The 18,443-nt window shown below is 39.8% G+C and overlaps 1 protein-coding gene across 1 annotated transcript in view; it reads right to left on the bottom strand.

Annotated features, from left to right (window-relative positions):
* LOC139540305 (kit ligand-like) overlaps positions 1-18,167 on the bottom strand; it is a 54,017-nt gene extending 35,850 nt beyond the window's left edge. Inside the window, exon 1 of the mRNA XM_071344046.1 lies at positions 17,903-18,167. Within this exon, the coding sequence (XP_071200147.1) occupies positions 17,903-17,917 (15 nt within the window). The 5' untranslated portion in view covers positions 17,918-18,167. The remainder of the gene's footprint in view (positions 1-17,902) is intronic.
* Between the last annotated feature and the right edge of the window lie 276 nt (positions 18,168-18,443).

Here is an 18,443-nt window from a genome sequence, read left to right as displayed (position 1 = left end):
GTGTCAAGAACCGCAACGCTGTTGTGTTTTTCAATCTCAACAGTTTCCCGTGTGTATCAAGCATTGGAGTCAACATGGGCCAGCATCCCTGTGGAGCGCTTCTTCCATGCCTGGAAGAATTGGGTCTGTTCCGAGGGCAAAAGGGGCTGCAAATCAATATCAGGAATGTATTCAGAGCCCTTGACTTTTTCCACATTATTTTTTACGTTGGAGCCTTTTTCTAAAAAGGATTAAATCATTTTCTCCCTCATCAATCTACACACAATACCCCATAATGACAAAGCAAAAACAGGTTTGTATCATTTTTTTGCAAATGTATTAATAACCCCCCCGCAGAAATATCACATTTACATAAGTATTCAGACCCTTTACTAAGTACTTTGTTGAAGCACATTTGGCAGTGATTAAAGCCTCAAGTCTTCTTGGGTATGCCGCTACAAGCTTGGCGCACCTGTATTTGGGGAGTTTCCCTCATTCTTCTCTGCAGATCTCTCAAGCTCTGTCAGTTTGGATGGGGAATGTCGCTGCACAGCTATTTTCAGGTCTCTTAAGAGATGTTCAATCGGGTTCAAGTCTGGGATCTGGCTGGGCCACTCAAGAACATTCAGAGACTTGTCCCAAAGCCACTTCTGTGTTGTCTTGGCTGTGTGCTTAAGGTCGTTGTCCTGATGGAAGGTGAACTTTTGCCCCAGTCTGAGGCCCTGAGTGCTCTCGAGCAAGTTTTCATCAAGGATCTCTGTACTTTGCTCCCTTTCCCTCGATACTGACTAATCTCCCAGTCCCTGCCGCTGAAAAACATCCCCATAGCATGATGCTGCTACCATCATGTTTCACAGTAGGGATGGTGCCAGGTTTCCTCCAGACTTGACGCTTGGTATTCAGGCCAAATAGTTAGATCTTGGTTTCATAGATGAGAGAATCTTGTTTCTCATGGTCTGAGAGTCTTTAAGTGCCTTTTGGAAAACTCCAAGCGGGCTGTCATGTGCCTTTTACTGATGAGTGGCTTCTGTCTGGCATCTCTACCATAAAGGCCTAATTGGTGGAGTGCTGCAGAGATGGTTGTCCTTCTGGAAGGTTCTCCCATCTCCACAGAGGGACTCTGGAGCTCTGTCAGAGTGACAATCAGGTTCTTTGTCACCTCCCCCGACCAAGGCCCTTCTCCCCCGATTTCGTCTAGAATGATGGACGCAAATCTGTTCTTGTGGACCTTACCTCCAAACTTCTTCCATTAAAGAATGATGGAGGCCACTGTGTTCTTGAATTCTTCAATGCTGCAGAAATGTTTTGGTACCCTTCCCCAGATCTGTTCCTCGACAATCCCTTCTCGGAGCTCTACAGACAATTCCTTCGATCTCATGGCTTGGTTTTTGCTCTGACATGCACTGTCAACTGTGGGACCTTACGTAGACAGATGTGTGTGCCTTTCCAAATCATGTCCAATCAATAAAATGTTCCCCAGGTGGACTCCAATCAAGTCGTAGAAACATCAAGGAAGATCAATGGAAACAGGATGCACCTGATCTCAATTTCAAATCTAATAGCAAAGGGTCTGAATACTTATGGAAATAAGGTATGTTTATTTTAAATACATTTGCAAAATTGTATTATAACCTGTTTCAGCTTTGTCATTATGGGGTATAGTGTGTAGATTGATGAGGTAATAATGTATTTAATCCATTTTAGAATAAGGCTGTAACGTAACAAAATGTGGGAAAAAGGCAAGGGTACTGAATACTTTCCGAATGCAGTTTCGGGTCACATAGAAATGTTCTTGTTTTTGATAGAAAAACACATTGTTTGTCCATTAAAATAACATCAAATTGATCATAAATACAATGGAGAGATTATTAATGTTGTAAATGACTATTGTAGCTGGAAACGGCTGATTTTTTTATGGAATATCTACATAGGCGTACAGAGGCCCATTATGAGCAAACATCACTCATGTGTTCCAATGGCACATTGTGTTAGCTAATCAAAGTTTATCATTTTAAAAAGGGGAATTGATCACTCGAAAACCCTTTTGCAATTATGTTAGCACAGCTGAAAATGGTTGTTCTGATTTAAAGAAGCAATAAAACTGGCCTTCTTCAGACTAGTTGAGTATCTGGAGCATCAGCATTTGTGGGTTCGATTACAGGCTCAAAATATCCAGAAACAAATAACTTTCTTCTGAAAGTTTCTTCTGTCAGTCTATTCTTGTTCTGAGAAATGAAGGCTATGCTACGTAAGAAACTGAAGATCTTGTACAACGCTGTGTACCCTTCACAGAACAGCGCAAACTGGTTCTAAACAGAATAGAAAGAGGAGTGGGAGGCCCCGGTGCACAAAAGATCAAGAGGACAAGTACATTAGAGTGTCTAGTTTGAGAAACAGATGCCTCACAAGTCCTCAACTGGCAGTTTCATTAAATAGTACCCACAAAACACCAGTCTCTATGTCAACCTAGAAGGCCAGCATCCCGGAGTCGCCACTTCACTGTTGACGTTGAGATTGGTGTTTTGTGGGTAATATATTATTATTTATTTTTTTACACACATTTAACCTTTTTTTGTGTATGCATAAAACTACCATAATTCTTCCATATAAAAAAAACTGTACCGTTCACCTTCAGATGAGGCCCTTGACACTTGTGTGGGTCGTAGAGAAAAACGGAGAACACCATCGTGTTCATGAGAGAGTCTCATCTTTCCATAGAGGGGTCAAAACATTCGGACGCTAAAGACATTTGTGAGAAGACCGATTTTACGGATGTCTCATGGTCTAACAAACACCGCTCTAGCTCTGTCACCTTTAACCTCCAATGCAAAAAATACATATCTCTAGCTTAAACTGACAGATTTTGAAGGGGATTTTTGCATTGTGTTACTTAGATTGACACACCAGTGCTTGGTCAAAATGAAAACAAGGTAAGTTGGAAATTAATAGTAATTGGAGATTAAATTACATTGTTTAACAAATCGAACACACATTTTCATAAAGAACTTAAATGAATGCTTCCTTGTTTGCTTCAGTAAGCCATAGCACGTTTTAGTAGAAAAAGAACAAAGCCAGGTTTCTGCAGTGCAGGTTTGATTGAACTCCAGACTAACACTTCTCTACTTCTTAAAAGGCCTGTGTTCACGCTTTGTTTGGTGCATTACTGCTCGAGGTATGTTGTGTTGGCTGCACTGCACTGCCTGATGACAGGGCCAGCTACAGGCATAAGTGACATAAGCGGTCTTTTTTTTTTTAGCTCAGTTAGGGACTCGAAATTTGGTTGTGCATCATCAGTTTCTCTTATTATGTCAGCAAACCATTTTTTGATTGGTAAATTGGTCTAGCCAGCTATCTAAACTTGTAGTAATCATGGCCGAATACCGATGCAGGGCATGTGCCCAGGGGCCCTGATCTCCTGGGGGCCCCCATGGATTTTGTTAGTCACTCTTCCTCAGATATCATTAACATGGCATAAGTATTTGCAAAATGTGTAGAATTGCAGGAAATTAGCTGTAAAACTGCCCATTTTTATCTCTGCAACATGGCAAAATGAGTATAATTGCATGAAATGTGTTATAAAATGTCTAAACCTCTCTCCGCCCCATGGCAAAATGTGTAGAATTGCAGAAAGCTTGCTTTAAAACTGCAACATCTGCTCTACTCCCAGGAAATGTACTTTAAACAAAAACAAATATCTGCCAAAATTTTAGGGCCCTGCCTGATGATGATTACCCATGTCCTCATTGTCTACAACTTACTTTGATTCTACAGCCACTTTGATCCTGCGGTATCATTAACCAAATAGACTCAACAGGCCCTCCAGATACCCAGGCCTGTGCCTTCCTCTCCAGCCTTCTCCAACAACATACAGTAATCTCATTGTACAAAAACACAGGGCCATGCATATCATTATTGCCACATGGCATATTTTTATTTAGGTCATCAGTTTTTCACAGGCAAGACCCTGTTCCTAATCTCATCTAAATTATTTTGGTCTAACGACAATACAACATCTCAGCCAGTGCGCTAAATGTTTTATAAAGGAGTAAAACATTTGCAGATAAAATCTGTTTTCAAAGCTTAGATGCTATGAGATGGAAGAAATTACTAAGGAACAAACTATTGTTTTTCAGTGGACTTGAGGTCTATGACCAAGGCTTTATGGTCCAGTGCATTTTTTACTGACTGGAATGGAACGACAATGACACGGTCTTGGTAGGCTTCTGGCTTCTACTGTGTCTTGTCCATCTTAACAACAAACAAAAACATTTCTGCAGTGTTCCCAGGTATTGCTAAAATCATATGTAATGGAAATCTGAAACATTTCGGTCTAAGAATGACAGTGTAAACATAGATTTAGAACATTGGCATTTGTGTAAAATAATGGTTTCATCATATCTGATGGTAACCCAAAATAGAAGGCCTACAAGAGTGGGTAAAAATGAAAACCATCAGGAAAAGTAAAGTCTATGATACAAAACAGGAAATGCGATTGATCTATTCCCACAGCGATTCAGAAAGCGGACCAGCGCCCACACAAAATGTGTATAAATCAAATCTGCATCTACAAATTGCATTCTGCCTGCCTCTGTCCACTCAGGTGCACTTAAAGGCCCATGTTAACTAAATAAACACAAATGGATACGATGCCATGGGGATTATACTGTCTAAAATGTAGAGGCTCACTCAATGCCATGTGGTCAACTGAAGAGATTGAGTACTGGAAGTACATTGCGTTGGCAACTAAAGAGCACATTGAGTAGTATATCTTCGGATCAATAAAGTACTACTACTACTGGGTCATTCCAAGAAATGAGTGCCTTTTGGCATCCCTTTGATATTTTAAGTAGTAATTGTGCACAAATATTGCATTTTAAAGCCTGTTATATTAAATGAAGTAGCCTTTAACATAGACCACATAGAAAACTCAATACATCTGATTTTCTTATACGAATAAAAATACAGCATTGTGACTTCTAGGAATATTTTAACCCATTTAACTGGAATATTTATACAAGTTTTCACCATCATTGTAAAGCCATAGTTATTTTGTTGCTTTCACAAAGTTATTTTTGAATAATTTTAGGGAGAAAAAACCCTGTCCCTCATTTTCAGGTCAACCCTGTTACATCAACAGAACATTTGTTTTAAAAGGGTAACTAAATCCCAATTTCAGCATTTGCACAACCCCTTAAAAAAAATAGTTGTGAGTGGGGATATTGCTCATAAATAATGGGGGGGGGGGTAAATGTAGTTGTACCTGATCCCAACACTTTCTGTCTAGAGCATACTTTACCAGAAGTCTACTGGCAGGCTCTGATAATAAAAGAATGTGCATCGCGAGTAAAAATGGCTCTGGACAGCTACCTCACAGTGGTGAGGCGCTAAGTTCCTGACACCTGTTGCCACTTATCTTTGAAATGTAGACTCACATTTATTGTGCCTTTTGTGTTGGGAAGAAAAGTGCAATCATCACCTTGAAAAATGAAGATTAGGGGCTCTATTTAATCCAACCCGCATTGCAATATTTATTCAGTAGATCTTTTTCCATTGGTCAAATTAACTCACAGATTGGTCTTGGGTACTGTATAAAAACATACAACTACTACCAGGGCGATCCCTCTCACAGGAAAGCTTTCACTTTTCAGAATTAGGCATGGGATGAATATTGTAAATAAAGGTTTTGAAGGAAAAAAAAAAAGATTTCTGCCCATTGTGGGATAAGAATTTACAATCATTGAACAATCAGCTAATTATTTTGGCTGACTGCGCCAACAATCAGTTGTAGAGTTTGTGACAAAATACATTGAATTGACATGTTGTCATCTATTTCTTGTTACGATGGATGTAGCTACAAATATAAACACATAATCAGCCTACCGTACATGTTTTTTTTCTTCGGAAAAGCACAGATGTGTATGAAATGGTAAGCAAAAATGTTGAATTTGGTCATATGCAGAAATGTGCCTAACTGCGGGAAATGTGCCTTATTGCCTTTTGAATTTTGTGTAATGTCAGTCGTCTAGACAAGGAAGCATCATGCAAAAAATATTGGCACGCTCCACTTACCAAGACCATTGATGTCATCTGCTTTTATAGTAAGCCTTGAGGTAGTACCACCCAGCTTATCTAGAAGGGAGTGTATTTCATACCTAACCCCTCCCTTGAGGTAGTACCACCCAGCTTATCTAGAAGGGAGTGTATTTCATACCTAACCCCTCCCTTGAGATGAGAGAAGGTGCCTCTAATCACAATTTCAAAAGTAGAGTTTAACTGTTAGGGGCAAAAAGATTGACTACAAAAAGACCAAAATATATAACTTTTCCAACAACTGTCAAAATGAAGACCAGAATATGTGTTTCACTCTAAGACTAGTTTATGTTGAAACTATTCCTTTTTAAATATAGACTACCGTTCAAAAGTTTGGGGTCACATAGAAATGTCCTTGTTAAAAAAAAACATTTTATGTTCATTAAAATAACATCAAATTGATCAGAAATACAGCGGAGACATTGTTAATGTTGTAAACGGCTGATTTTTTAAATGGAATATCTACATAGGCGTACAGAGGCCCATTATCAGCAAACATCCCTCCTGTGTTCCAATGGCACGTTATGTTAGCTAATCCAAGTTGAGGCTAATTGATCATTAGAAAATCCTTTTGCAATGTTAGCACAGCTGAAAACGGTTGTTCTAATTAAATAAGCAATAAAATTGGCCTTCTTTAGACTAGTTGAGTATCGGGAGCATCAGCGTTTGTGGGTTCTATTAGAGGCTCAAAATGTCCAGAAACAAAACACTTTTCTGAAACTCATCAGTCTATTGTTGTTCTGAGAAATGAAGGCTTATTCCATGAGAGTAATTGCCAAGAAACTGAAGATCTCATACACTGTGTATTATTTCACAGAACAGGGCAAACTGGCTCTAACCAGCAGAGAAAGAGGAGTGGAAGGCCCCGGTGCACAACTGAGCAAGACGAGAAGTACATTAGGGTGTCTAGTTTGAGAAATAGACGCCTCACAAGTCCTCAACTGTCAGCTTCAGTAATTAGCAGAGGTGGGACCAAGTCATTGTTTTACAAGTCACAAGTCCCAAGTCAAGACAGGCAAGTCTGAGTCAAGTCTCAAGTCCTAAACTTTGAGTTGAGTCCTAAACAAGTCATAATGTGCTCTTCACCAAATGTAATACCATTTCATATTTTTAACAAGAGTAATAGTTAGTATATTACATTCACGCAAATCATGAATGCTTTTAAAAATATCTTTATTATTATTATTATTAAATATCTTTATTATTCATTTCCAAATAAACGTTATATTTCCATGAAAATACATGGGTAGCCATGAGAAAGACCTCCCCCCTCCCCTCTCTCTCTCTCTGTGACAGCGGGAGAGGCGTGGTAGGATGGGTCCGGTCGTGTGGGGTGGCTGCTCTCCTGTAGATGAATTAAGCAGCAGAGTATCTGCTGGCCATCCAACATGGCAATTCACAGAAATACATCACCTACAACAGCCTTTGCCGTGTGGAATAGAGAATCGAGTACAGATCTATATATTGCATTTCTATCTGGAAAACTGTATCTGAATGCGGTGCCTCAGATGAAATAAGCCTCCGATCTTCATTATCAATGGAGGACAGCAGAGAGAAGGATGGTGGGATTTGTGTGAAGCATAAACACAATCAGAGGTTCAAGCACTCACCATAATCAGCAGGTTAGGAAGAGTACGCAACCATTCTAGGAGGCACTCTGCCACAAATGTGCTCATTTGATCTTTTCCAGCTCCAAACAGCGTGGTGGCAAGTATATCTGCAAGTCTAATCTAGGCAAGCAGTGAGGAGCGCACATAACAATACAGGCTCCAGACATCACAAGCCAGCAAAAAGAAACCCATGAAACAAACAAGTTACACACACTCATAAACACACAACCTTGTGTGATGGATAGCTGTCGGCTATATTACCCACGACTTACCGTTCTTTGTGCAGCTTCAAATGTCGAACAAAGTTGGAAATTGTTGCACCTCCGTCTGTAATTTTCTTCCCACAATCCGTTTTTTGTTGATACAGCGTCGTCTTTATATCCGAAAATAATATTTTGGGGTATCATCTTTCCAAGGGCTCCATCTAAATTCACCCGCTGACGTTCCTCTGCACTGCCACGCACAATTTGATTGGCTGCTGTCCGATTCAAACTGTAATCTGTTAAATGAAGAGTTGATGTGCTGCACACTTTTCTTATAGCATCATATTTAATATTTGGGCTTGGGGAGGGTAGCAAGTCAGGTCAAGTCACGAGTCATTGGTGTTAAAGTCAAAGTCTAGTTGCAAGTCATCATATTTGTGACTCGAATCTGACTCGAGTCCAAACCTCTGGTAAATAGTACCCGCAAAACACCAGTCTCAACGTCAACAGAGAAGAGGTGACTCCGGGATGCTGACTTTCTAGGCAGAGTTCCTCTGTCCAGTGTCTGTGTTATTTTGCCCATCTTAATCTTTTCTTTTTATTGTCCATTCTGAGATATGCATTTTTCTTTGCGAATTCTGCCTAGAAGGCCAGCATCCCGGAGTTGCCACAGTTTAACTGTACTAACATAATTGCAAACGGGTTTTCTAATGATCATTTAGCCTTTTAAAATTATGAACTTGGATTAGTTTACACAACATGCCATTGGAACACAGAAATTATGGTTGCTGACAATGGGCCTCTGTACGCCTATGTAGGTATTCCATTAAACAAAATTAAGCGTTTCCAGCTACAATAGTCGTTTACAACATTAACAATGTCTACACTGTATTTCTGATCAATTTGATGTTATTTTAAGACACTTTTTTTTGTTGCTTTTCTTTAAAATACAAGGACATTACTGAGTGACTTAGAAATCCAACACGCGGCACCCCCTCCAACATTTCCTTGAAAATCAAATTTCATGAATTACAGTAGCAGTGTCATAGACAGTGGGGGATTTATCCACAGCCACAGGGGAAAAGTAAACATAATTAACTATACATCCAACGGCTTGTTCTCTGCCTCGTACATATGTATAATCACACCCTGACCTTAGATGTGCCTACTTCTATTGCAAATCTACTGTTGACATCAATGCATGTCTAATGTGAAAACGCAGTGTAAATACAATCAGAGTTTGGATTCGGCTCATAATTTGCATTGATGGTCACACGCCTACAAATGGAAATGAGGCGGAAGACAGACATTATTACTTCACTGGAAATCACGAAGCTGTTCAGCCATGGAGAAAGTACAGAATCTTTCCTAGCCATGATTGGTTGAGATAATAAGGGGGCTGGTACATTCACGAGAGTATTTAATTACAAATATATTGCACATCCCCCTCCCCCATATTACAATTTGTGCCACCCATAAGTGAGAAACCTACATGCGAAGTATAGATCATATATTGTGTTCACTACAGGTTATAGAAAATAACTATCCATCAGACCCCAGTCCTACCTACAGGTTATGAAAAATATGCGATTTTTGTATTTTTGCTTCAGGTTTTCTTAAAAGAGAAAGCCTCCACTTCTATGTCAAAGAAAATAAAACAAAACCACTCTAGCAAATATTACAGTGATGTCTGCCAACACACAACAGTAAATACTACAGTATACAACAGTAAATACTACAATCTGCAAAAACACGACATGAATTACTATAGTATATACGACAGTTTTATTTGATGAAAGTATTTATATTGGATCAAATCAAACACATCACTGAGTAACTGCCTCCCCATTTTCAAGTATGGTGGTGGCTGCATCATGGTATGGGCATGCTTGACATTGGCAAAGACTGGGGAGTTTTTCAGGATGAAAAAATGTGGGATGGAGCTAAGCACAGGCAAAATTCTAGAGGAAAACCTGCTTCTGTTTGCTTTACACCATACACTGGGAGAGGAATTCACCTTTCTGCAGGACAATAACTTACAACACAAAGCCAAATCTACACTGAAGTTGCTTACCAAGAAGACAGTGAAAGTTCCTGAGTGGCCAAGTTACAGTTTTGACTTAAATCTGATTGAAAATCTATGGCAAGACTGGAAAATTGTACTTAAGCCATGATCACCAACACCTTGACAGAGCTTGAATAATTTTGAAAATAATGAAATGTGCAAAGCTCTTATGAGACTTACAGCTGTAATCGCTGTCAAATGTGTTTCTAACATGTATTATAAACTGGGTGGTTCGAGCCCTGAATGCTGATTGGAAGAAAGTCGTGGTATCTCAGACAGTATACCATGGGTATGACAAAATATGAATTTTAACTGCTCAAATTACATTGGTAACCCGTTTATAATAGCAACAAGGCACCTCGGGGGTATGTGGTATATGGCCAATATACCACGGCTAAGGGCTGTATCCAGGCACTCCGCTTTGCGTCGTGCTTAAGAACAGCCCTTAGCTGTACCCACCCCCCCACCCCCGGGCCCTTTTGCTTTATTGACTCAGGGGGGTGAATACTTATCTAATCATGTCCATAAATGCTACCAAATACTAATTGAGTGTATGTAAACTTCTATTATTCTGACATTTCACATTCTTAAAATAAAGTGGTGATCCTAACTGACCTAAAACAGGGATTTTTACTAGGATTAAACGTCAGGAATTGTGAAAAACTGAGTTTAAATGTATTTGGCTAAGGTGTGTGTAAACTTCCGACTTCAACGGTATAGCCCTACAGGCGATTGTTAGAGCCTATCCCCTGTATTAGGAAGAGCATTACAGGCTCCTACAAACATGCTGCTGGTCAGTCAGGCTTTTGTTTTGCTTTAGGCCAAAGGGACAACAAATATTTCACTCAGTGCCGGTGCTTCACAAGTCTTTCAAGTCTGGTCGAAGAGTTCCTCGATCGTGATATGCCTCTCTAATACCAGTCTGTGGGTAGAATGTATGGTAAAAAGTCATGACTGACAATAATGCTGTTAGTCTCAGCAGGGACACAGGTTGATTTAGCATACCTGAGCTGCTTACAGATCATCCAGTCTGACCCATTTTACTAGCATTCTCAGGCATGTGGAGTCTAGAGTTCAGGAGACATAGCACCCTATTCCCTTCATAGTGCACTTCTTTCCCCCTATGGGGAATATGGTGTAATTTGGGATGCAGACAGCCTCAGCAGCATTCCATTTTACTGGCAATCATGTAAAAATCACCTGGACTGTTTAGTTTAACCACTTTCTTTCACTCAGGCCATGTTTTGTGGCTTGCTCCTAACACTTTCCAGATGCTTAGCCCTCTGAAATGTTGCCTCGTAAATTATGACAGACCAACAACAACAAAAAAGCTTCCCCTTGAAGGTTGACCAAATTGCGGCATGGGGTAGTGTCATCTTCCGCAGTCTCTACCCCACCGAAAGGTTGTATACCTGAGGGGAAAAGGGCATCTGAGGGGAAAATCTCACTCAATTCATAGCCTCGTTGACCCACTCCGCTGGATCACTAACTCTTCCTAAATGTGCTCGGCTCTCCACAGGGGGCACACCGTAAAGCAGAGATACAAACAGGGCTGTCGGCGTGTGACCCCTCTATGCACACCCCGGTGTCTCCACAGGTGCCCTGGGTCCCTAACTTCTAAGGAGACCTTGGAGCCCCCCCGGTCTGCTGTCAAGACTGTAAATGGGGGTTAAGAGCATTAAAGTGAACCGATATACCCAGCCTTATTATGGTCTTGGAAACCTTGACTACTGAGGCATTTGGGACCTTCGTGGAAGGCGGCCATGGATATGTTTAATAGCAGACATAAAACACAACCTAGGAGGTACAGTATGTGTAGCTTATATCTGTCGATGTGCATTGCTTTTTAGAAATGCTCAATGTCACGCACCTCGCCTCACACATTATTCTCTTGATAGCCAAACATTTCACACATCCTGTATCGTATTATACTTTTACAGCTCCATTTATTTTTCAGCAGCAGCTGCAGACTATTGCACAATGAGATTTAAAAAAATATATGTTATTACTGTAGTTGACATGATAAAAAACAAGCAAGAGGGAAATGAAAGAGGGGAATGTTTCCTCTTTTCTGTGAGGTACCATACATATGTCAAAAGTATGAGTGGCTCATTGGAGTCAATAAAGTTTTGTTCCAAACGATAGCGATAGAGTACTCTAGATTGGTATAACCCGTCTTAGCAGGACGTTGCCAATAAGGGCTTCCACACAACATGGAACAGGCAGAATATTTGCGTTAATATGAATTATCAGGATTTATATAATACTTTAATTTAACCAAGTTATTGAGAACACTGGATAGACTATACATCATAGGCTGACCAAAGGGTGCAAAGTTTCACAGCGTGCATAATGTATTTGTCAGTTGCTGTGCTGAAGTAGCTGTGTGAATAAGAAACAGGAATGCAAGTCTAGATGTGAGAAGTTCAATTACACTAACTGAATCAGAGAAAAAAAGTTTCACTGACTAAAAGATTAGGCTACAGTAAAGTTCACATTGTAGGCTATGGTGAAAGTGAGAAACACCTGATTTCAGTTAGGCTCATATACCAAGTCTGGATACAAGGAAAGTTAGGATAAGGACTCTGGGTCTGCAACTGGATCCTGGACTTTGACAGGCCGACCCCAGGTGGTGAGGGTAGGCAACACCACCTCCATCACGCTGACCCTTAACACAAGTACCCAACAGGGGTGTTGGCTCAGTGCCCTCCTGTACTCCCTGTTCACTCACGACTGTGTGGCCACGCACGACTCCAACACCATTATCAAGTTTGCTGATGACACCATGAATCCAGGACCTCTAACAGGTGGTGTGAAAAGAAGGCCCGTAAATAAATAGACTATTTTAGACAATTTTCTCTGCTGCCGCACGGCAAGAGGTACCGGTACATCAAGTCTGACACCAACAGGCTCCTGAACAGCTTCTATTCGCAGGCAATACAACTGATAAATAGCTAACAAAATAGCTACATGGACCAAATTGACCTGGTATCTTTGACCTTTTATTTAAGTATTTACACACGTCACTCTAACACACACACACAAACACTCCATAATTTGCTCACTCACACATTTATACTGACTCTACACACCCACTCACATGCAAGCTGCTGCTACTCTGTTTATCTTATATTCTGTTGCTTAGTCACCCTACCTCTATACATATCTACATCAATCCAGTATCCATGCACATGTAAATATGCTATTGGAACTGACTTTAATATTTCCTGTATTTAGTATGCATTTTATATTTCTCATGTTTTTTTGTTGTAAAACATTGAATTGTTGGGTTTTGAGTTTGTAAAAAAGGCATTTCACTGTACTTGTGCATGTGACATTAAAACTTGATATGGTAGGATCAACTTTAATGTCCCAGAGCAGAAAATTGTCTTAGAAACACACTGTAAGAACTTTCCCTGTAAAGCTACTGCATTATCCTGGCAGAGTTGCCTGCCTAATACTGTAATTTTGTTTTACAGCAGAGATGTAGTATATTTCACAGTACTATTTTCCTTACTGTAAAAACATACAGCATCCCTGCTGTAAATTTACATGGATGCTGTAATGTTTTACAGTAAGGAAAATAGTACTGTGAAATATATTATAGCATCTCTGCTGTGAAGCAAAATTACAGTATTAATCTAGCAACTCTCATACTAGGATAATGCTGTAAATTTACAGTGACATTTTCCCTCAAATCTAAAAGTAAGAAAAACAATACATTTGAACATAAAATACATTTATTCATATTGGTAACATAAACAAGTGAACATAATTGACAACAGAAGTTACAGTTAACGCATGTAACCAAATAAGAGCAACACTAATCTAAAAACAATATTGTGTGCCTGTGGGGGAGCGAGAGACGAAGAGAGAAAGGGAGATGGAGTTAAAAATTGGGATTGGGTACCATCCTAGATCTATGATCAGGGGCAACTACTAGGGGTAAGGGGGTTCCGAGGAGTTGAAACACACAACGTGATAGTTTGGGCATCCAGGAGAGAACTCAGCGCAGCATCAGGTGTTCCTCATGGGGCTCAAACAATCATCCTCAGTTCTGATTTGTTAGTTCTTCTCACCCTTAATTAGGACAAGTATAGAAAAATGAAGAATATAATGAGAGGCAGAGCACCAGGGCAGTTAATCTGTGGGGCAAAAACACAGGTGACAAGGGACATATCGAACTGGTGTTGTGTGCGTACTTAACTCGCTAAAGGCCTTCATTCAAACTCAGTAATCTCTTGGAACAATGGGGCAATGTAGGGGTTGAGAAAAAGCCTGCTGTTCTGGGCCACCTTTTCATGCACTTTGTCCCATCTTCAGGGTTCATCATCTTGTGTTGATTCGAATTTACAGCATATATCCAATATACGGTAGTTTATGAAATCAATGGAGTCATTGAACAAAATCGACAGCTAGATACACATACTTCAAACCCTTTCTAACTAATAAAACATTTCTGTAGCCTACGCAATCCCACAGATTATTTACCAGACTCACATTTTCCTTTCTTTTCCACCAAATGTTTACATACTAATGATAAAGTGAATAGGTTTACTAATACTGTAACATTACATTGAATTTTGGAGTCCATGTTCCTAGCTACCGCCAGTGACACGATGACAGGCTACAGCTGCCCAGTGCACCTTAGGTCGGCAGGCACCTCAATACACACTGGTGCACTGGTCATTCACAGCGGCTTTAGAGTACAGCCCACGGTTTATGTGCAAAATGTGGCCCGTCAAGCCTCTCAAAAAACGTTGTGCCAGTAATATGGGTCAAATCTTTTGAACTGCTCGAACCATGCCATTTCTCTGTAGTAATGGTGAAAACATACTGGTTCATTATCATTTAGGAGGTGATGCTTTTCTCGGTCACACAGCAAGATATTTATGAGCAATTTAGAGCAGACCAAAATGGCATGTGTCAACTTAAGCTAGCTAAGCTAAGAAAACATGCAGTAATTCAATTCAATAAAGATACGTATAAACAAGTCAAGGTACCCACCCAGCAGCTGCTGAAAATATTTTTCCACCACAGACGCTTCAAGAAGATATTTTTTTTTAAATAGTCTGAGCTTCATGTGTCTCACTCGACAGCATGAGGTTGGCACCTGAAACGGATCATTTTAATCTATAGTAGGCATAAGCTATTACTGTGAAGAAAGTGCTTTAGAGTAATTGTTACAGCTGGCTTCCAATTAAAGTTAATAACAGTATTTTTCCGAATTTGACCCATAATGCAGTGCAATCTACAGCATTAATGTTTTAAAACATTAATAACAGTATTTTACTCTTGTTTCACTGTTGAAATTACAAAAAAAGAGACTGTACATTACACACATAATACATACATTGCCATACATAAGCCTATACCCAGTGGGGTCCGAAATTATTGACACCATTGATAAAGATGAGCAATAATGACTGTATAAAATATAAAATTCAAATGCTGAGCTGTGTTGTATGCAAATAAAAAGGGTAAATTGTATTATTTTATACAACTGCTCAGAGAAAGCAATGTTGTTTCACTAATGTAGAAGTGTTTAGAAACAGATTGTATTCTTAATTATAATAAAAAAGTGACTCCAAAATGACAATACATTATTGACCATTCATTTCTATTGGGCACAAAATAATCTAAAACGCAACCAAAATTAACTGGAAATGCATCCAACACGTCTGTATAGTCACAAGTTTGATTTTGTCATTGTGTGCTAGGAATATGGGACCAAATACTAAACTTCACTATTTCATTGATAACTTATCTTTAGGGGTGTCAATTTTGACCCCTACCTTTGAGAATGTTTTATTATTTGTTAAACAAAATCCCTCTGAAGCAATTGTATTAGTAGAAAATAATTTCCCAATTCGAGCACCTCAGGATTTGAATTATTTATATGGTCATTATTTTATTATCTCTATCAAGGGTGTCAATAATTTCAGACCCCACTGTAGGCCTACATAAATAAACGACCTGAATATTGTTAGGCTATTCAAAAACAGGATGTTGAGAGGCTGTGTAGAATACTGAAGTACAACAATTTTCCACATCTTTGATGTAAAAATGACATTGCTAAAGATGACATTTGGAAAGAATTCAGACCCCTTGACTTTTTCCCCAACAAAATTACATTACAGCCTTATTTTAACATTAATTAAATAGTTTTATTTTTCTTCCCATCAATCTACACATAACACCCCATAATGACAAAGCAAAAACAGGTTTAGAAACTTTAGCAAATGTATATATAAAAAAACTGGAAATATCACATTTACATAAGTATTCAGACCCTTTACTTTGTTGAAGCACCTCTCGCAGGGATTACAGCCTCTATTCTTCTTTGGTATGACACTACAAACTGTATTTGGGGAGTTTCTCCTATTCTTCTGTGCAGATCCTCTCAAGCTCTGGCAGGTTGGATGTGGTGCATCAGGTTCAAGCCTGGCCAAAGAGTTCAATCTTGGTTTCATCAGGCAAGAGAATCTTGTTTCTCATGGTCTGAAAGTCCTTTAGGTGCCTTTTCGGTAAACTCCAAGTGGGCTGGCATGTGCCCTTTACTGAGGAGTGTGTTCTGTCTGGCCACTCTACCATAAAGGCCTGATTGGTGGAGTGCTGCAGAGATTGTTGCCCTTCTGGAAGGTTCTCCCATCTCCACAGAGGAACGCTGGAGCTCTGTCAGAGTAACCATTGGGTTCTTGGTCACCTCCCTGACCAAGGCCCTTCTCACCCGATTGCTCAGTTTGGCCATGCAGCCCGCTCTAGGAAGAGTCTTGGTGGTTTAAAACTTAATCCATTTAAGAATGATGGAGGCCTCCCTGTTCTTGGGGGACCTTCAATGCGGCAGAAATGTTACGGTACCCTACAGACCATTCCTTTGACCTCATGGCTTGGTTTTTGCTCTGACATGCATTGTCAACTGTGGGACCTTATATAGACAGGTGTGCCTTTCCAAATCATGTCCAGTCAATTGAATTTACCACAGGTGGACTCCAATCAAGATACAGAAACATCTCAAGGATGATCAATGGAAACAGAATTGACCTGAGCTCAATTTCGAGTCTCATAGCAAAGGGTCTGAATACTTATGTAAATAAGGTACTTTCTTTTATAATTTTTTTGTTTTATAAATTTGCTAAAAATTCTAAAAATCTGTTTTCTCTTTGTCATTATTGGGTATTGTGTGTAGATTGAGTAAAACAAGTAATTTAATCAATTTTAGAATAAGGCTGTAACGTAACAAAATGTGGAAAAAGTCAAGGGGTCTGAATACTTTCCTAATGCAGTGTGCCAAAACCAATAGCCTGTATTACACTTTCATTTCAATACCCCCAAAACCAAAAACCAATAGGCATAGCGCATGGCACATCAAAATACTGTACATGTACTGACATGAACTTACAGTATGTTAATCACTGCTTATTATTTAACCTTAAACCACAAACTAGTGACTTCATGAAAGGAAAACGATTAGGCCCTACGCGCGAAAAGATTGTACATTATTGCACACAATTCAACAGGGGCGCACTCATTGCACACATCATGGGATATGTGCAGGCAAATAGGCCACTAAATGTCATTCGTGTGTTACTGTGATACGATATATGAGAAAATCTAGGATGATTAGGTGCCTGATCGGTTCGGACACCCAAACATAATTACCGTTGGCATATTCTGTTTGGCCGTATTGGAAAAATGGGGAGTGAGGTGCTTAACTTAACAAACGTTTCCAAAGACGCTGACCACAAAAGGAACGGGCTTCATGTCAATGTCATATAATGTCATATTGATGCATACTTCTCAAAATCTATGGACAGAAATAGGCCAATTCACACCTTTCGTTCTCACCTGCCACTCGAATACGCGCACCGCACCAGGCGTAAAAGGACATGCAAATAAGACAGCCTATAACAAGAAAGTAAGTAAGAAAATGTTCAGTTCCGATGTTAACTTACTTTTGACTTCTTCATATGGAACGAGAGGAGTAAATCCAATGTATTCGAAACCCTATTTTATCTTACTTCTGCGGGGAGGAAAGGGGTTTTCATCATCCCGTGTGCACATATCCAATGCCCCAGTCAGTAGTATCCAAACAGGGAAAAAAAGATTAAACCGCATAAAACTGCTGCAATAAGCTCTGTTGTATGGTATCCAAATGCACACATCATAGCGTGCGCATGAAAGTGGACTGCGAGACCATTGTGAGTTGATGTTTTTTTTTTACAGGGCAACACCTTTTATGCGCGCTTCAAGTGCCGCCCACAGGAACCGTTCCCGCCCGTCTGCTGCTCTACTATATGGAAAGCCAAAAGGTTCAAATCGTATTAGCAGGAACATGCATTAACACTTGTAATTTTCATTTTTCACTTGCTTTCTTCAAATGCTTGTTATGGTCATTTTTGACCCCCACCTGCGTCCACCAGGAGGCGCTACTTCATCCAGCCAGCTCCCTGCCCCAAGGAGATGAGGGGAGAGGGCCCAGTGAGGGGGAGGCAA

The sequence above is a fragment of the Salvelinus alpinus genome, chromosome 15, assembly GCF_045679555.1.
Source record: "Salvelinus alpinus chromosome 15, SLU_Salpinus.1, whole genome shotgun sequence".
In the NCBI taxonomy this organism is placed as follows: domain Eukaryota; kingdom Metazoa; phylum Chordata; class Actinopteri; order Salmoniformes; family Salmonidae; genus Salvelinus; species Salvelinus alpinus.
This window is presented reverse-complemented; position numbering and strand designations above follow the sequence as displayed.